This window comes from Notechis scutatus, chromosome 7 (genome assembly GCF_049901735.1).
Source record: "Notechis scutatus isolate UNSWTSFEM ecotype Mainland chromosome 7, rNotScu1.2, whole genome shotgun sequence".
NCBI lineage: Eukaryota > Metazoa > Chordata > Lepidosauria > Squamata > Elapidae > Notechis > Notechis scutatus.
This window is the reverse complement of record NC_142015.1, coordinates 628,826-649,113: the sequence shown is the minus strand read 5'-3', so window position 1 is coordinate 649,113 and position 20,288 is coordinate 628,826. Positions and strand designations below refer to the sequence as shown.

At 53.4% G+C, this 20,288-nt stretch overlaps 1 protein-coding gene across 2 annotated transcripts; it reads right to left on the bottom strand.

Moving 5' to 3' along the window:
- Positions 1-1,012: 1,012 nt before the first annotated feature.
- GFRA2 (GDNF family receptor alpha 2) lies at positions 1,013-18,989 on the bottom strand. Of its 2 annotated transcripts, none has more exons than XM_087969863.1 (9): positions 18,602-18,989; positions 17,003-17,317; positions 15,742-15,828; positions 9,749-10,097; positions 6,938-7,038; positions 5,125-5,265; positions 4,498-4,652; positions 3,181-3,234; positions 1,013-2,176 (listed from the first exon to the last, which is right to left on the bottom strand). In XM_087969863.1, the coding sequence occupies exons 1-9, from the start codon at positions 18,639-18,641 to the stop codon at positions 2,048-2,050; spliced, it is 1,371 nt and encodes a 456-aa protein (XP_087825989.1). In that variant the 5' UTR covers positions 18,642-18,989; the 3' UTR covers positions 1,013-2,047. The 2 variants fall into 2 exon arrangements, with proteins under 2 accessions (XP_087825989.1, XP_087825988.1); XM_087969862.1 differs by having other exon boundaries at positions 9,749-10,100; positions 18,602-18,866.
- Positions 18,990-20,288: the final 1,299 nt, after the last annotated feature.

Genomic DNA, 20,288 nt, shown 5'->3' with positions numbered 1-20,288 from the left:
GGGGGTCTTGCAGCATCCTTCCCCTGCCACGCCTACCAAGCCACGCCCACAAAACCAGTAGTAAAAAAAATTGAATCCCACCACTGCATGGAAGGCATCAGAGTCCCTTGGGGTGAGCTCAGAGGTGTGTATATGGGGGGAGCTAAATCAACCTGAGTCATAAGCCAATCCCCAACCCACTTCCATCCTTAGGGCTGCGGTCGGTTTGGACCGGCCCTTTGTTGCCGATGGCACAGGATGGAAAAAAACATGAACTAGGAAGAAAGATGGTAGCTTCCTTTCTCCCAAAGAGGGTCTTTGCCGCTTGAATGGCTGGGAATTTCTTTTCTATTTTGACCAGGGGGGTTTCCTTAGCATTTGGCGAGAGGAGGGGCTCCTAGGAGTGGCTGCTGAAGCGCACCAAACAGACCAGTGGGGCCCATGGAGCAAACCAGCCTCCCCCCCCCCCGCCAGCCAGCCCTTCCCCTCGCCCATTCGGTGCCAGCACAACCGCTGCAACCGAAAGAGAGCCGGTCAGAGCCTGCTCTTTGGTCGGATCTCCTCGCCTGGAGGAGGTTAGATTTTAAATGGCGAACCTGAACGGAGGCTGGGGGGTTTCAAATGGCAAGGGTCTCCAATCTGGGGAGACTTTAACACTCCCAGAATTCCTGGATTGGGACATGCAGCGAAGGGAAGCCGACAGTCTCTTCTTGGAGACCATCAACTACCATTCCTCTGATCTGACTGTTGGGAAGTAGTTCAACTGGAGGTGTCCTCCTTCCTGTTGATCAGGGGTTTCCAACCTTGGCCGCTTTAAGACTTGTGGACTTCAACTCCCAGAATTCTCCAGCCAGCTATGGAAGTCCACAAGTCTTAAAGCGGCCAAGGTTGGAGACCCCTGCCCCATGGGATTATGAGCCTCTCTCAGCTCACCCCTCCCTGAGCTGGCCCCACGCCGCTCCGTCAGAGCCTCCGCTGTTCCCCACCGAGGATGCCGCCTACGGCTGGGAGTGAACATCACCGGACACCTGGCTGGTTTCTCAATAAGCGTTTATTGAGTTATCCACAAAGTGGCCCTTTGCTCTTCCACGGACCGATCCTTCGCTGGCCACAGGGCTGCTCAGGGCTCGCTGCTGCACTCCAGTTTTAGAAAACTAAACTTTTATCATATTCATATTTCATCTTTTGTTCTTATTCTTATGACTTTTTTTGGGGGGGGGGAAACAACACGGAAGGAAGGAGGAGAAAACATCAATCGACAATGTCTGGTGGGTTCATGGCTGCCCTCCGTGGGTGCTTCCACCCGAGGTGGCAGGACAGTGACACTCCTGGGGTAACTTTCCAACAGAGTGGTGGGATCATTTTATCGGAGATTAAAAACCTAGAAAAGAGGATGAAGAGATGGAGAAGCAGAAGAATCGGGGGAAGTAGAAACTCCATCGGACCAGGGGCGGCATTCCTTGTTCCATGAGGCACAGCTCTGTACGCGCTCCAGCCAGCCAGTCCCAGCCCTCCAAGCCTCCTGCTTACGGGAGGCTGCCTCTAGCTGTAGAAGCACCTCGCTCCCTTTCCATTTTCCTAGGATGAAGTTCGGACACTTCTGAGTATCCTCTGAGCTGAAGGGAAGCCAGGCCTGTTTTGGAGCATTTTCAAGCAGCAAAAAACGGTTTGGGTGGTGACCTGGGGGTGGGGAATGGCCGCCCCTCGGCCTTGCAGAGCGAAAGCAGGACAACGCGAGGCCAAGCCTCTCCACAAGGCCTCCGGCTCCACTGAACTGCCCAGCTGATACCTTGGATCCCTTTGAAACACGGGTGGTAAAGGGGTGGAAGTTCAGCCTGGGTTTGGGATCCTTGGGAAGAGACGAGCCTGGATTCCCAGGCCTGGCAGGTCTTTACTAAGGGCCTCCACACGGACACAACGGAGAGCGTCTCGCAGAGGCCTCTACAAGGGCTGTGGTGCCTCCTTGGAGGCAGCGGCCAAGGGAAAGTTCTGGGTGGCCTACAGGTGGAGGGGGGTTTGCACGGGCCCCTCCCTCCCGTCTCCTGGCAAGTCTTGTTCCATGTCCCTCCTACATGGCCGTTTTTGCAAGGAAGACGAGCAGAGCAGAGACAGTCCCCGTGGAGGAAAGTTGGCTGCCTGATCCTTTAGGCTCCACCAAAGTCTTCTGCTCTGGCATGAGAGCGGTGGTCAGTGATTTCTGCAAGATAAAAAAAAATAGCTTCAGCCCCGGGACAAGCTTTCTTCCAGCTATGGATGTTGTGCCCTTCAGAGGTTGGTTGGCTTTCATGCTTTTGTGCAAGGCTGGCCTAGGAGGGACGGGCAGAATCCCTGCGCCAAAACTAACCTGGACCATGAATTCCCAGAGCATCCTTTGCTCTGCCATTATCCTACCTTTTAGGAAAGACCATTCGTTTGTTCGTTTACTTATTATTGCCTTTATTATTGGTATAATTATAGAAGGAATGGCAAAACCCGAGGGTGGGTGGAGTAAAAAGGGGGATTCAGCCTAGAATCCCTACCGAGCCACAAGCAAACTAGGTCCAACCCCCTTTGAAGGCCCATGACCTGACTCTAACCAAGCGCTGGCTGGTAATTGAGAAGATACCTGGGCATAAATCAGTGAAATTGGACCTTCAAGTGCGGACCTGGCCTTCCGCATCTGATACTAAAGCTCCCTCCTTCTCCTGTTTTCCCCACAACAACAACTCCTCCATGGGTTGGCCTTGCAGGTTCAAGAGGCTCAAGATCCATGCAGATGCTTTCTTGTATCTGGAGCCAGGTTTAATTTCTGGCAGGGTCACCTGCTAAAAGACCCTCAGGAAACAGAGCTATTGTCTACCAGCCAAAAGACCCTGGATGGGGAGTGTTTAAGGCTGCCTCCATGCCACCAGCAGAAGAACACAACGGTGGCCTTTTCCAAAGAGGGAGGAGATAGTTGCACTGAGGTTGTGCGCTCAGGAGGCGATTTGCTGAAGCCATGATACTTTAGAGTTCCATTAGGCAACGACCTGGGTATAGCCAAGAGCTGAGGGCACCTGGCACGCTGGTGATGTGGCCTCCTCTGACAGTGGACCATCAGCCAAGGTCCACTCCCAGTTGTGCCTCTCTCCTTCACGGCATTTGGGAGTCCTCACCTAAAGGGCAGCAGTGAAAGATGTGGCAGGGACCAGGCATCGGTTTCCAAAGAGGTCTGCCACTTACCTCTGAGAAGCAAAGACTCTGCTCTGTGGACTGGTTCACCTTGGACCCACTTTCCTGTGGAGACAGAAGAAGAAGAAGAAGACCCACATGGAGGAGGAGGAGTCCAAGTGGGACAGTCCCTTCCCTCTGGAAACAGTCCTCACTTATAGGAGTTGGTGGAAAGAAAAGATCGCAAAGCTTGTTCTGACATCCTAGTGTGCCGAAGGGCACTAACGCAGGCAGTGGATCCAACTCACACCCAGAAATGGGAGCAGAATTTCTGTCATGAATCTTGGTGCTGGCAAAGCAGTTGCCAAGCCCCAGAATTGCAATCAGGTGACCATGGGGTGTGTGTGTGAGGGGGTGTGCAACAGTTGTAAGTGCGAGCACAGATCCTAACTTTTTCCGAGGCTATTGTAAGTTGGAATGGTTTTTAAATGAAAATGTGTACCTTGAAGACTACCTGTATTTTTTCCTACTTATAACAGCAACCATCCCCAGATCTCAGCCCACTCCATGCTGCACAGCCAGTTCTGGGTGGGTTTTTTTAAACTTCGATGGGAAACTAAAAATGGCTCTGCGAAAGCGGAGATGGTGATTGCAGCAAAGACCAAGGAACCAGCGAGCAGATCAGCTCCTTGGAACCTCTCCAGGTAAGGACAGCATGCGAGATTGCCCTCCTATGCTCACAAGGCAGGTGCAGTTATATCCACCCACCCATCCATCCACCCACCCATCCATCCATCCATCCATCCATCCATCTATCATGATCTATCTATCTATCGTTTCACTGGATCTACAAAAGAAACTGGCTGCACCAGGACTGAAAAGTTGATGTTTTTATGGTTTGTTTATAGACAAGGGATGGGATATGGGATGAAGAGATGACTGTTTGTAACATTTGAGATGGCAAAGTTAATACATTTGTTGATAATTATTTTTCTAGGGTAATCAAAATTCTTCATAAAAAAGTATAGTGTTTTTCAGCCCAAAGAGTCTTGTCCCAGCTTAATCCCCCTCCTGAGCCAACGTTTAGCCACCCAGCCAGTGAGGGAGACCCCGCTGTGTCCACTGCCCACCCCTCCGGCTCCCCTTCTGGCCTCATGTGCAGGAGGAGGCATGCGCTGTTCTCCTTCCGGCTCACCCAAAGGGAACAAAGTCTCCCCATTCTTCAGCCGCTTTGGAGCGAGGACTTCGCCATAAATGCATCCACGAACACCCGGAATGAGGTTTAGGTCTGGGCCACGGAGCCTGGCACTCCAAGCCCCATTGGTCCCGGGTAGAAGCTCCCCTGCCGCATTGCCCAGACCTCCGGGAGAGCTCCCAACGCCGCCGTACCTGGGTGGAGGAGGTGCAGGGGAGGCTGTCATTCACGCTGCATGGCAGAGAGGCAGCCCTTCCAGTCGAGGGAGGCAGGGTGAGGAGCAGCGGCGGGAGGGCCTTGGGCGAGAAGGTCAGGCCAGTGCCGTTGCCAAAGGCCTGGATGGCATTTCCTGGGGGGGGAGAGGAGGGAGTTGTGAAAGGGCCTCTCGGCAAACCGGACCGGGCCGTGTTTCTTCCGCCACTAGCACCCCTGGCCCAAGCGCTCAAGCCCACCCCTGGCCCAGGGCCCCCAGAAGGCCATTCTGCCCTGCGGTGGGGGGCACGGGGGAGCTCTGTGTCTTCCACAGGCATCCAGAGCTCTTCTGCCAACGGATCTGCCAGCCCTCCCCCCCCAGAAGAGGACCCCGGGGGCCACGGCTGGGAACAAGCAGGGCACCGACAGCCCCAGGAACTGGTGCCAGCCCCAGATGGAGCGTTGGGGGAGGGATCTTCTTCCCGTGGCTGACCCACAGGAAGACCTGGAATGGCTCTCCAGCACAGTCCGAAGGACGGACCCACCCACCCGCCCCCCCCTCTCCCACCAGGAAGGGGCCCGGAGGAAGCCCTGCTTCCAATGGGCCCCGGGATCGATGGGAGGCTTACGGAGACAGGCGTTTTCCGTGAAGTCCTTCAGGAATTTCTCACACTCCTCCTCCATGTTGCCACTCCCTTGGCAGGAGCACCACAGGGAGATCATCGGGTTGCTAAAGCTCGCATCCACATAGTTGGGGGTCAGGTCCAAACCTGTTGCCAAGGAGGAATGAGGGTGTGTTGTGGTTAGCCGGCAGCAGGTGCGGATGGCTGAGGAGAGCAAGGACTCAGATGAGGGGCCAGGACTATCGGGGAGTGGGGTGCTGCCTTCAGAGATTGGGGGGGCTGGCAGCAGCGAGGAGGAGGTTCCCGAAGAGCCTGGGCCAAGTGCGCGTGAGCGCAGGGTGAGCCGTAGAAGAGAACCGCTGGAGCAGCACAGGCGACTCGGGAGTAAGGCTGCAAGGTAAAGGCCCCTCCCTCAAGAGGATAAAAGCCAGGTTTGGGAAAGCGTTCTTGGCAGACAATAAAGGAGCTTTGAAACTCATCTGGTGGACATCTTAGTTCGTGTTTGGAGAATCTGGTAAATTAGTTCTTATCTCTGGGTTTTTGGCAGCCTTGACCAACAACTTGGCAAGGCTTTTTCTTGTTGGAGCTAATTGTTGGAAAGCAGTTCCTTTATCTGTAAAGGAACAGAATTGTGATTCAACCTTGAAAGGTGGGGGCTGCTGCCTTTGTCTGCGTTTGCTCTCTGGGAGCCCGGTTGGGTCAGAACAGGAGGGTCTCCAGGGCGCACAAGCCCCCCAGGGAAGCTTTTGATGGAGGCTATGGAGGGAGGGTCTCCCAGGAGAATCCCCTGCACAGGGACGCTCTCGGCACCCAGCTCAGCCCCCCCCCACTGGTATCTCTGGCACCCTCCCTTGGCCATATCACCCCCTCTTCATTGCCCCTCAGGTGAACCACAAGCTCGGCGTCTCTACGGAAAACTCCCAAAGAACGTGTGGTTGCTAAATTTACTTTGGGCTAGAATGGGAGTAAGTTAATGAAAGGTAAGCCATACGGCAATTTTATAATTCCTATTCTTCTCCTGCTCCTTCTCACTTTAGATAATAAGTGGCTAAAGGCTACATCCACACATTTATATTACTAACATCTTTATTTTTAGTGTAGAACAAAAGTCTTATTTTAGGAGCAGATGGTATAATAGCATACATTACATATGAGTCCAATGTTTGCATAATTTACTTTAATTCATAGCTCTTAATTCATACTTCAGTATTACTATTTCTTAGTTCTGTTTATGTCTTTCTCTGTTGGTGGAAGATTGCAATAAAGGCTTGTCAAAGAGAAGAGAAGGAAGGGAAAATAAAAGGGACCCAGGCAGGACATTTAAGCTGGACATATTCATCAAGAAAGGGGAATCAGGAAATAGTGGTTGATTCCACGGGGACCTTCGACAGACCAGGGCAGCCAAATGCACCCAGAGGCCTTGGATGACTCAGCCAGAGAAAAGGGGGGGGGGGCTCTGAGAGATGCTGGCCAATGATGGGGAGAAGGGACCCCTGCTTTGTTCCAGACCTCTCCCCATCCCAGGGAGGAGCCCGAACGCACAGCGGAACCAGCCTCAGAGGAAGGAGAACTATGGCCAACGTTGCTCCCACTCCTGGCCCTCCACAATGGCGCAAGGATCCCAGAATTGATGGTCTGGGGGCCTCCAAGAGATCGGAGTGTCCCTCGACTCACTGACAAGCAAAACTGAACCTCTCTCGGCCTTGTATCTCAGTCCGGCTGTCTTCTCGGAAACCTCCCCTTAAAGGGGAAGACTGGCCAAACTGGCTGGATAGCCACTTCCTTACTTGACCCTCTTCTCCTGGTCTGTCAGACTTACCTATCAGGCCAGTGTAGGAGTCCAGGCAGGCCTGATAGTTGTCCCTGGAGCAGCTGGTGAGGAAGGCTTGGCAGTTGGTGTGGAAATCGGCCAGTCTTGACCTGCTTACAGGAGAGCCAATTAGAATGACCGGGAAGGGGGCGCTGAGAAGGCCTGCCTCTTGGCCCTGGGTTGGGAAGAAGTTGGGGACTTGGAAATTCCCCCCCCCCTCCGCTTCGTTGCACTTTTAAAACCTTATTTCCTTCTTCCCACCTGGGAGTGGGAATGGTTTCTGCACCCATGATCTCCTTGTGGACGAGGCCACGAATCCGGCATGTACACCTGAGCCCTCTTCCTCCTCCTCCTCCTCCTCCTCCTCCTCTCAGGGGTGTGTGCCCTTGGGTGTGGGGAAAGGGGTCCAGGGAGCCCTGAGAGCTTTCGGGGTCCCTGCACTGGAAATCTATGCCTGAGCTTCTAAACTCCATGGGCAGGTTGGGGGTGGAGGAGCCCCTCTCTGAGGCATTATTGATTTGCCCCGAGACAGCAGCCTGGAGTGACCCAGGAAGCCGTGGATGAAATCCGTTTCTGGGTGCCACCAAGGCCTCCTCTAATTGGCGTTTTTCTGGGTTAAAAGGGAGCCTGGTTTGTGTGAGGTAGCAGCACAATGCCCCCCCCCAAAAAAGGTATGAGTCCGAATTAAAAATAAATAATAATGTGTCAAGTCCTGACTTTGGACAACTCTAGATAAATGCTACTTAGAATTATTTCTTTGCCCTCCTGCCTGAGTTCCAAAACAGGGTATTTTGCCAAGTTTCCAACAGGAAGATGGATTAAATTATAAATGATTATTTGTTTAAAACCACAGACCATCACAAACTAAAGGGTATATGGAATAAATCAACAGGACTCCAGATGGGATGAGGAATGCTCTGTTACAAATTATATAATCCAATGCAGGACCCCACTCCATCTCGTTTATCGGACAGGCAGGTAGTTAAATGGGAGCAGCCTCTGCTTCCCCACTTCCACAGCTGGGACGAGGGGGGGGGGACCCAAGTCGAAGGACCTGCCAGCTGCAAGGAGCCTCCAAAACGACCAGCCTGAGGACCCCCCCAAGGCCAGCACTGCCCTTTTCACCCTGTCCAAGCCACGTGTTGCTTTTCCACTGGGCCCCCCCAGAGGAAACCTTGGGCTGCCAGGCGCCTCGCCCTCTGCGGCTCCCTGGGGGTTGTGGAGGGGGCAGAGCCAAATGGGGGGTGGGGCGAGGCTTTGCAGGGAGAGTCCAAGGACACGGGGTGGAGACCAGCAAGGCCAAAGGGGAAAGGGGAGGTCGGACTGCATCCCTTTCATGGACTAATCTGGAGAAGACAGGAATGAAAACAGACCCCAGGAACTCTCTCGCGAAGGGCAGCCTTTCAAAAATAAATGGGCCCATTCTCCCCTTTGATGAAACTCTCTTTGCCCTTTGAAGACTTTAAAGCGCCTGGTTTGCCTCAGGAGCCTAAGTTTGCAAAGCTTCATCTGCAGGAAGACACACACACACACACACACACACACACGCACTAAAACCGTCCCACATCTGGCTAAGATGGGGATGCCGCATTGCCTGGATGGCAGAATCTAAGCAGACAACGGAAGGAGACGCCATTAGATCTTGCAGTCAAGGAAAGAAAAACTGTCCTTGCTCAGAAAGGCAACTGTGAAAGTCTGAGAAAATAAGTCACAGGCTGCCTGGGAGAATTTAATGCAGGGGAAGGATTGTTCTACGCATGCTCTAGGATTAAAAATGGGCAAACACTATGTTATTATGGGATTTATTTTGCTAGTTACTAATATATTAGTCTATCTATTTGCTTCACTTGATTTAAGTTTCGGTGGTGATTGACCGAATAAATATTATTTTATGCTTTATAAGTGTGTGATTCAAGAGGATAAGGAGGCTGAGCCCTGCTTGTCGTACTGCTGGTTCCTGGCCTCAGCAACTTTGAAAATCCCTGTTTTATTGGCACTGCTGTGATTTGTTCCATTTTTATCTTTGTTGAAATATTGCAGCTTTAAAAGAAAAAAAAAGATACACTGGGGCAACCTGACAATTGCTTTGATATATCTCATTTGGGAGGGATAATTGTGATAATTACTGCTAAAACCAGTCGTTGATTTAATTAGGTAGCATCCCTGGACTGTACGGAATCAGCAACCAGCAAATTACCCAAACTGGACTCCATCCAGCCCCCCCCCCAGCCCTGCCCTGGCTCTCCGCAGAGCGAGTCCGTGTCTTTATTAATTTAGAGGGCGCCCCCCCACCCCCCACTTCCAGAAATCCAGAAGCAGCAACTGCAAGACTGCTGATCCGGCAGACAAGCCCTGCCTAATGAAGGGGGCCTGGGGGGGGGCAGGCATTGTCCCTCCCCCAAGAGGCAGGCCTTCAGAGGCTTTCCAGGTAGCACCAGGGTGGGGACTGGGCAGCTCTCGGCCCAGCCTGGTGGGGGATGCTCGTAGTTGGCACTGAGCCACTCTTTCATCCTTTAACAGGGAAGCCGTAGAGATCCTGAATAATTCATCAGTAATTAATACATCACCATAAACAGAAGATCAGAGCAGGCGCCAACCGCCCCGCCCTGTGCCTAGCAGGCGGCCAAACGACCCTGTTGTGGCCCCTTTCAAAGCTGAGAGGCAACCCTCCACCAGAGCCTCCCCCACCAGGCTGGGCCGAGAGGTCAGTTTCTCACGTCCGGGGAGGGTCCCTCGCAGCAAACACCTCAACCTGCTAAAGCCCCCTGCAAGAGTGCCCCGCCTCCTCCTCCCCCCCCACCCCCCACCCAGCAGGCCTACCGGCACAAAGGCTCCGCCCGGCACTGGCTCCGCAGAGTCAGGCAGTTGGGCTTCTCCGTCTCCTGGTACGAGCAGTCGGGGACGATGGTCTGCCGGCGGCGCTCTGCGCAGGCCTGGTCCTTGCAGGGGCAGAAGAGCAGCCGGTAGCTGTATGCGCTGGGCACCTGGTCAAAGAAATGGCGCAGGGCTTTGCGGCACCTGCGCTGGCTGCAGTGCTCAGAGGCCGAGACCTCTTTGTTGCAGGTGGAGATGTAGGCCGACCGCAGCTTCTTGCAGTTGTCGTTCAGGTTGCAGGCTTTGGCCGCCTCCAGGCAGGGGTTGCTCCTGGAGGCGGCCGCAGAGTCGGTCCCTGCTGGGGAAAGAAGAGAGTCAGGGAAGGCGCAGGGGATGGACAGCCCTTCTCTAGCTAACGGGGGTTTGGGGGCCGGGGAGGGCTTTGTGTCCCCCTCATGAAGGCGATCCTGCCTGGTTCAGGCCACCCAAACACCGGACTAGATTGCTTCCTATCAGATACATTTCATAACAATGACAATGAATTATGGGGGGAAATTAAAAAGATCTTGAAATGTGAAAAAAAAACCTCTAAGGGTTTATTGGCTGGACTCAGCAGTTGAAGACGCTGAGCTTGTCAGCTGGAAAGCCGGCAGCCCAAGTTCGAGACCCGAGTGCCATGTGACAGGGTGAGCTCCCGTTCCTCGCAGTTCGAAAGCATGCAAATGCGAGTAGATAAATAGGTACCACTCCAGTGGGAAGGTGACAGCGTTCTGTGCGCTTTTGGGGTTTACCCAACCTGGCTACATGACCATGGGAAATGTCTCCGTGCAACGCTGGCTCCCTCGGCCAAGAAAGAGAGATGAGAACTGTGCTCTCGAGTCAGACACGATTGGAGAGGGGAAACCGTTACCTTTCATTGCAACGGTAAAAATGGATACTATGCCCAAGATGAACTTTCTATGTCAAAGGCAACAATTCTAATTTCAGACAAAACCCTGCAGAGTTAGCAAAAGCGAATCAACTAATTCACATGGAACGGGGGAAAAAGTGAGAGCAAGGTTTGAAGTGTTGCAAGATTTAAAAAAAATAATCCACTTTGCATTTTCTAACCTCTAATTGATTGATCGTTCTGCCTGTCTTGGATAACAGAATAGATGAAATCCCCAAACAGAATATAAATCATAAAAGGAGTCAGTTTAGTCACTGTACTTCATAGGTATTTTTGGTATAAGGAAGCAAAAGAAAAATAATTTGAAAGGACACATTTTTAGACAAAGCTCAATTAAAATGTGGAATATTTTAGAAACAAGAATAACTCTAGCGATTTCTCCATTAGCTTTGCCATCAAATGCCTTTTACTCTAAGGACAACTATAATAAGAAAGTTTACGTATGCCAGTGCATCCAGACTTAAAAAAAGACTAAATATTCAGCAAGAACTGCTCAGCTAACATGGTTAATGTCATTTTCAATTTGGTAGAAGAATAAGAAGTGATCTCAAGAAAAAAGGAGGGACTTAGAGAACAATGATAGAATTTACAACATTTATACAAAACCTAGACAGACAGACAATTAGAGCTCACATTGTTATTAAAATATAACACAGAAATAGTATAAAATGTGTAATAATATGTTCAGCATGCTGAACTTCAAGGAAATCACAATAGAAGTTACAGTTGTAGTATAACTCTGGGGTTAAATGTCTAACAGATGGGATATAACTCTGTCAATAATTACCAAATCATACAGCAATAAATTTTGGAAATGCCATAACTATCATACATGATGGTTATTTTTTTTAAAAAAAACCTCAAATGATTTGGAAAAGAAATACATCAAAATATTCAAAAAATGCCTAAAAATAAATTTTGAACAGTAAGAAATTTTTATTAGTTATAATTATTAGTTGTGAAGTTATATTACCATATGTATTAGTTATTATTCCAGAAAACATAAATAGCACAATTAAGATATAAGCTGCAAGTTATCAGAACTGCTTAACTCATTATTTGCATGTGCCTTCACACAAATTTAGTTCCCAAATATTGACTATAATTAACCCCAGTCTGTTCAGTGTTGATTTAGTCTAGTCCCACATGCTGAAGTGACTTCTGGGCACCTCCAGGATTCAGGAAACCTGCAAAGGGCCGCCGAAGGAACCAAAGACTAGAGTCAAAGGGGTCCAGTCACAGAAAGAGAATACCCCAAGCCTAACTCAAGAAGTGGAGACTGTAGGAAATAGAATATGAGAATAGAATATGACGAAGGAAGGCAAAGAAACACACCAATAGCACATGGTCTTTAGTTAGAGCAGAGGTCTCCAAACTTGGCAACTTTAAGACTTGTGGACTTCAACTCCCAGAATTCTCATAGCTGGGTTGAAGTCCACAAGTCTTAAAGTTGCCAAGTTTGGGGACCCCTGAGTTAGATGAAAGTCATTTCCCATTGAATGTTTATTTATTTGTAAGTATTTTCCACTCATGAAACTGCAGGGTTTAGTCTAGGACCTGACAGCCTTCAGAACTTTGATGGAGTGGTTGCAGGAGAGCATATGACCTGCTGTTGGGATTTCAGAAGACAAAAACTTTCAGGTTCAAAATTATTTGGATGTTGAGAAGAGGACTGAATAAACAAAATGAAGTATAATAGAAATAAAATGTAACAAGTTAAAAGAAATGCAAAAAAAAATTCACTTTAGGAAAAACCAATTAGATACACACAATGGATTTGGTCATAATATTTGTGAACTAGGATATAGAACAAAATTAATTGTGGGTCAGCAGTGAGATCGTGCTACTAGGAACTATGAAATCATTCCACTTTTTTTCTGCATTATTCAAACCCCACTGAGCACTGTGTTTCATTTCTAAGCAAAATACTTCCGAAAGGATTTAGATGAGCTGGAACAAATTCAGAAAAGGAAGAAGGGTGACTAGAATTGAAGACCTATGAGGAGAGAGCAAAGGAGTTGGAAATGTTCTTCAAATACCCCCAAAGAGGTCACGTAGAAGTTCCAAGGTCTGAAGAGACCATGCTTCTTCAGAGAATAGGACACGGAATAATCTACAGTAGGGGTGTCCAACCTTGGTAACGTTAAGCCTGGAGGTCTTCAACTCCCACAATTCCCCAGCCAGCTTTGCTGGCTGGGGAATTCTGGGAGTTGAAGTCCTCCAGGCTTAACGTTACCAAGGTTGGACACCCTGATCTACAGGAAGGAGGGCACCTCCAATTGAACTACTTCCCAACAGAGGAATGGTAGAGTTGATAGTCTCCAAGAAGAGACTGTCGGCTTCCCTTCGCTGCATTTCCTGATACAGAAGCCGGGCAAACACCCGTCGAGGATGATCTAATTTCGGTTCCCTGCACCGAAACCTTCTTGGTCTCAATGGCTCCTGGGATCCTACTATTAATTTCTCCTGAACTTTTCTGCTGTGTTCTTTGTTGATGTTTGTACTATACAAACTTCTAGCATCCTTTTGTAGAGTCGGCTGTAATCTTGTGCAATTCCAACCTCTTCAGATTCCCAAGACTCTCCCAGGACTTTTATCAGGACGAATATCCCCTAATCTGCACCCGCTTTAGCATTATCCTGAAAATAAAATAAAAAATCTAAAGAAAAATTCCAGATATGTTCCCAAGAAAAAGGAAATCTATCAGATTAGTACATGTAGGGAAACTTTAAAAAAAAAAAAAAGACCAAGAAACCCACCATCCTCAAAACTCCCCAGAAAGCCCCCTGGTGTGCCGGTCTCTCTTCCCACCTGGCCCTGGAGTCTCCTGCTTCCCCTCGGTGGATGAGGGATCCGGATGCCACACAACGAATTAACAGGTGGCTCCTTTTTTCGCCACCTGCCTCGCAAGGGCTGAGATCCACGCAGGCTTTCCTTCCCCTTTCCAGCAGCCCAGAGGTCGGTCAGCAAAGAGTTTCTCTTTTGAATATTTGAGAGAAAACAAGCAGCATCTCTAACCTGCCCTGGAGTCAGAATTAGCCCTCTGACAACTGCTGGAGAAGGAGGAGGCTGAGGGGGGAGTTTTTGAGATGCAAATAAGTCGCTTTCCACATCTCTTCTGGATCCAACCTGGCTGATCTATTACGAGTCCCAATGCAGCTGCAGAAGTGACACTCCCCGTTAACATTTAGCATTGCTTCCTCCCCTAGGAAACCCCCACATTCTCAGTTCCCCCTTCCTGAAAACATGCTGTTGTTAAGCCCAGAATCCAACAGCGAAGGGCTTCTCAGTGTGGCACCCGTCCTATTTTCCACCAGCTAAATAGCTTAAGGATGGCAATTTAATTCCGAGTGGAAAAAGAAACCTATTGTCAACTGGAGTCTAAGCCTAGCATTTCTTGGAGAAGACTTCTGCAGATCCGTCTTCTAACATCAAGCCAGATGTCCTGTCCGTAGATAGAATTGCCACCCAGGGTCTCCCACCGAGGCCCCCACGGCCACCAGCCTCACAGAGGCCGGGCTCCACTGGCAGCAGTTCCAGCCTGAAACACCACCGAGTGCTTCAAAATGAGAGAATAATTGTACTATTTATTTCTAATTCAAAATATTTATCTCCCACTGTTGAACCAAGACTTCTATAATGTATTTTTAAAACGCTAAAGCAATTTGACAAGATAAAGCCCAGAGTCGCCTTCTAGGTGAGGGGGTAGCATATAAATTTAATCAATAAGCAATAAATTTAAAAACAAAACAATTATGCCAAGGGCTAAATAAATAAATAAAAATTGTCATGCCAATGAAAAATAAAAGTGCACCCAAAGATGGAAACGTGCCTATTAAACTTTCAACTACCAGCTTCTAAAGCCTCTCCAAAATAAAGCTTTACCTCCAAGTAACAGCAGTTTGCCAGTCAAAAACTCTCCCTGAAATGGGCCCCTGGTTATGCCAGGGCTGAGCCCCCCCCCCCAATCTATTCTCCTTTGGGATCAGATGGAGCCACACTGTAACTTGCCTTCACCTCTCCGGGGCCATTTCCACTTGGAGCAATCTCCCAATCCAATTAACACTGACTGGAATTGGGCCCCCGAGAAACAATAGGCCATGAAATGGTTCCCCCCAACCCACGGAGCTGGCCCAGAAGGATGCTGTGCCTGATGGTGCTGAAAGTGTCCAAGAGGTTAAGAAGCACGAAATGAAGGCTCCCCCACAGGTCATCGCCAAGCCCAACGCCAGCTGTCCCAGTCCTGAATCCCAGGCCCAAATGGGTCCCGTTAATCCAGAGGTCTCTCCAAACTTGTGGACTTCAACTCCCAGAATTCTCCAGCCACCTGGCTGGAGAATTCTGGGAGTTGAAGTCCACAAGTCTTAAAGTTGCCAAGTTTGGGGACCCCTGAATTAATCCATTTCCTCCTGGATTCTCATCAACTGCAGACTGACCTCCCTCTTAAGAACTTTCCCCAAAGAGGAAAGGTTGGAAACTGCTCAACGGTTACTGAAAGCGGGCCCTTGAGGAAGGGACACCCCATTACCCCTTCCAAGTTGGGGGCACCATCCCCTCCACCCAAGAGGCCGGTTCCCTTCCCCAGCAGCTTTCACCACCCAGAAGGGCTCCAGGCAGCCTATTGACAGCCCTCGGGGGGGTTTCCTCAGCCGTCACTCGCTCAAACTCACCCCAGGTCACTCCACCAGGTTGTAACCCAGGTACCTCAGCCTGCTCTGCCCAATCAAGAGTAAATCCAAGCAACTTTATCCACCAGATCACCTGATTAATCTTCCCTTGTGGATGTTCAGGGGGGGGGCTATCTAACAGAGACCAGGTCACCCCCACAGGGCTGCTGCTGGACAGCCATCAGCAGAGGCAATAGCAGCTGTGGGGCACCTGGAGGCCACAAACTTCCCCTTGAACAAGAGGCCCACTCTTGCTGTGTTCAGAGTGTTCAGAGCACAAAGGGGGCACCTAACTTTTTAGGGATCTACAGTCGTGTGAATTAGAGGGGGGGAGAAACAGGTGGGTGAGGAAGCAGCTGCTCCCATTCTTTCCCCAAAAGTACCTGAGACAATTGAAGCCAGCCTGAAGGCATCCGAGGAGGGAGGGGAGCGGATGGGCTCGTAGGGCGAAGCTTCGTACAGTTCTTCCCCTGGAGACACAGAGGAGGGAAAAATCAGCCCCGGACCAGCTGCAAGAGGCGGGGGGTCAGTGGGCAGGTAGAGGCGGCTCCTCTTAAGGGGGAGGCCTGGGGAAGCCCAGCCCTTGAGCTGCATATCCACTGAGGCCAGGCTGTGGGGCTGTGGGGCCTGGCCTGGATGCCCTTCTCAAAGCCTGCACCCGCCACTTCAGGCCTTTGGGAACACAGCCCCCATCATCCCCAGCAACTGGGGTCAGTGGAAAGCCAAGAGCTGTCCTTGGGGAGTGCTCCCACCTGCCAGCACACTTTCTGCCCAGGGTTGCTGGCTGCTCCCGCCAGGGATTTTTACTACCCCAAAAGGCACGGGGGGCATTTCCCACCCTGCAGCCCCTCTGGCTGGGCTTGCCCTTGCCACAGCAGCAGAGGAAGAGAGGGGCCCCCTCGGCCTCCCCAGGCAAGCGCTGGGCCCCAGGACCCGAGACCTGAGCAAAGAGACGGGAGAGGCGCCTTCCTGTAGGCGGCTGGGATGGGGGCAGCTTGGCCGTTGCTGACCATCCAAGGGAGGCCTGGGGGGCAGCTTGAGGAGGAAGGCTCTCTGGGGGCACGTGAGAAGTCACCCCTCAGCATCCCAAGGGGCCCTGACTGGTGGGGCAGCCTTGCAAGGCACACCCTCCACTCCGGGGTCTGCCAGGAGCAGTTGCTGCCCCAACAGGACAGTGAGGGGGTGGGGGCTGGCAGAGGGGGCTTTCTCATGCAACTCTGGTGAAATGAGAACAAAAGGAGCAGCTTCCCCAGCCGGGCCTTCCCGGGGCCAAGGGGCGTCCGGGACCAGCCACTCCATCTTCTCAGCACTGGCTCTGCCCAGGCGACGGATCCTGGGACGGGGGGCAGGAATTGAGCGTGACCTGCCTTGACCTGGGCTGAACGCTTCCCTCAAGCAGCAGGCAGGAAGGCGTCCTGGGCAGCACCTGGGCAGGGGGCCCCCGAGGGCCTGGCTGGCAGGAGGGCCTCCCAGCTCAGCAGCGGCACCAGTCCTGGCCTTGTCTTTGGGTCATGGCAACTCCACAACTGCACAGCCATCGCAGGGGACATCCTCCAGCTCACCACGGGGGCAAGGCCCCCCACCCTACCCAGTCGTGTGTCCCCCCCCTCCAAAGCTCCCAGGAGACCCCGGCTCTGGGCTCACCCCCAGCCGAGCCCAGGTGGAGGCTCCAGTAGATTTGCAGGCAGGGCAGCTCCCTCTTCATCCTGCGCCTGCAGCGGCAGCCATGCAAAGCGCTCCCCTGCAGCACCTCCAGCGCCAGCCGGCACTCCTTGTTGCCCAGCAGGGTGTTGTGGTCTCGGCCGGCCAGGCACTGGCGCAGCGTGCGGAAACTGGAGCTGCAGCCGGGCTCAGACGCACAGAGCACGTTGGCGCGGGCACAGTCCATGGGGCTCTGCCAGCCGTGCCCATCCGGGGTGGCTGGCAGGGACAGCCCAGCCCAGGCCTGCAGCACTCTGCCTGCAAAGACAGAAGCAGCACGTCAGGATCGGGGCAGGTCCTCAGGGCAGCCGGGCAGTCTCCCCCCCTGGGCCCCCCACCGAGTGGTCTCCTCCAGGACCTTCCCTCTGGCCCTGGTCCACAGCCGGGCAGGGAGGAGCCAGACCAGGACTCTGCAGGCAAGAGTGGGGGGAGGGCAGGGAGCATTGCCCGGTGGCCATTTCAACCTTTCTCATCCCTCAGGGACCCAGAGAGCACAGCAGGCTGAGCAGAAGCAAAACTCCCTCCTTGGACTATGGAGAGCAGAACAACACGGGGACCAAATCCTACCAGGAGCGTTTCTGCCCTCCTGCTACAGCCCGATGGCTCGGGAGGCAACCTGTAGCCTCGGCCCTGAGCCATGTCGCGTCCTTAACAACAGCTGTGGGGTTTCTACCCAAAAAGATCCCCCATTCCAGGCAAATGACCCTCCTGCTCCAGCACCATGGTGGCCTTTTTCCCCTCTGTCGTCGCTTGTACACCCAAGGGGTAGATGCAAAGCTCTGCTCCCACCACAGGCCCTGCTAATGCCGCAGCATTCCCACTCAGGCCTCCCGCCAGGGGCAACATCTGCATGTCCAGCAGGAACCCCTCCGGGCTGCCCCCTCCTGCCCCAAAGCCAAGGGCACCCAGAGACCCTGCCCAGCCTGGAGACGGGAGCACAGCCGCCATGCAGATTGGGGGGCGTCAGGTAGGTGCAGGGCTGCTCCCTCCCGAGGTGCCCAGTGCCCCCCTGGTCCCCAGCAGAGAAGCCTCCGGGGATGCGACTGGACCACAACCTTCCATTCTGGGAATTCAGAGCCCGGTTCTGCCCTGCCCCCCCTCAGAGCAACGGGGAGGTTGGGGAGGGAGGGGCTCAGGGGCATCTCACCCTTCCAAGCGGGGACCCTGGACTCCCATTCCCGCCCCCCAAGCTCTCCGAGGGTGGGAAGCGGAGAGCGAGCCGCGCGGAGCTGAGCTCGGCGAAGTTGCCTCGCCGGGCGGGATCCCTGGGCCGCCCAGCCTGCAGCCCCTTCAACGGCTTCTTCGCGCCGAAAGCCAGAGCGGCCGCCCGGACTTCTTCCCCGCGGCTGGGCGGTCTAAGCGGCGGGCTCCCCGGGGCTGCCGGGGCTTCTCTCCTCCTCCCGCCCTTCCCTTCGGGGCCGCCAGAGGTGGGAGGCTCGCGCCGCGCCCCCGCCCCGCCCGCCCCCGCGAGGGAGCCCCGGGGTCCCGCCAGCCGCGCCCTCCGCCGCCCCGCAGCTCCCACCGGGCCCGCCGGCCGCTCACCCAGCGCCAGGAGGAGACCGAGGAGGCCGGCGCGGGCCATGGCGGGGCGGGCGGTCTCTCGGCGGAGCGTCGGAGGAGCCTCGGTCTCCCTCAGCCGCTGCCGGGCGGAGGCGGCGCCCTCCTGGGCTGCCCGGGCAGCATCGCGGCTCCGGCGGATCGACGGCCAGGCGGCTCCGGCGAAGAGGCGCCGACGGCCGTCCCGAAAAGCGGCGGGCAGGGCGGGACGCGGCGCCTGGCAGCCCCGGGCGGCAACTGCGGGGCTCGGGCCGGGCGGGCGGGCGGGGCGGCCCTTTTGTGGCGGGGGCGGCCCTCCGCGAGGAGGAGCGAGGCCGGAGGGGGTCCGCGCCGTCCAAGGGCGGCCGCTCCCTGCGCCCTCTGCCGCCGCCGAAGCGCCCCGGGCGGCGGGCGGGGCGAGCGCGAGCGGCGCGGCTTCCCCGCCTCAGCCGCGAGCCCCGCCGGCTCTGCCCGCCTCCCCCGAGGGGGCCGCTCGGGAGGGGCGGCGGAGGGCGCGCGAGCCCCCGCGAAGGGCGCAGGGGACGGGGGGCGACGGGCGACAGCTCTCCCCGCGGCCTCGCCTCTCTGCCCCTTCCTTCCAGCGGGCGGGCGGGGGCTCTCTGGGGTCCGCACTGGCTGGGCCTCCTCGCTGCCGGCTCTGGGCTGGCCTCTGCGGCCCCGGAGTGGTTTTGAACCCGAGAATCCTGGGGCTGGACGGGATCTCGGAGGTCCTCTAGTCCAGCCCCGGTCACCAGCCCCCACAAATGGCTGTCTTATCTCTTCTTGAACCCCACCCCACCCCCCCAAAAAAAACAGCTTCTGGCGGGAAGCCGCTCCCTGGTTCCTTGTCCTGGCTGTCAGACCGGCTCTCCGGAGCTGCGCTTCCCTCCTGGCTTGGCTTCTTCCCCTGCCTTCCGGGCCTCTGGCTGGACCCTTCTCCTTTGGAGGGGGCAGCCCCTCCATTCGGAAGACGGCCCTCGGGTCAGGCAGTAAAAGAGGAGTAGAAGTTCCAACCTCCATATAGTGAAAGGATAAATGTGCGTAAAGATAAATGTTTATCAAATAAACTACGAGCAAAAAACAAATGAAAGCAAGGTTTCCTGTATGTGCATAGACATCACCCTTACGCTCCCCTACCTCAACTCCTTTCTCCCGTCTGCAACAGAGGAATGAATGTCTGTCTGTCTGTCTCTCTTTACCACTCCCAACATCAGCAGCCCCGAAATGAAGGAAATAAACCCGAGGCTCTGGAAAGCTCTTCCCAATTCTAAACTAGCCAGCAATGAGCCCCATCCAGCACTTCTGCATGTACAACTCAGAGTCCGACTAGACACGATTCCCTTGCAATATTTTACAAGCAGAATATTTAAACGCTGCCCATTACCTCAGCGACTTTGAGCAGCTCAACCAAAAAGTGATAGATAAAAGCAAAACATATAGAACACTAACATTAAAACACTCCACCACTTTAAAAGGCAACGAGCATCTGATTAACCCCTCCCAAATTCTAATGTTTCACTGTATATATGTCTTCATTAAATGTAAGGGCTGCCCAACTCCAGAGGACTCTGGGAGGTTCATATTATAAAAGTAAGAACAAGAAAATAAAAAAGTCTTTCGGAGGGAAAATCACAACCACCCAAAAAATCTGGCAGGAGCCCAACAATCACATACATATATTTGGATATTATCA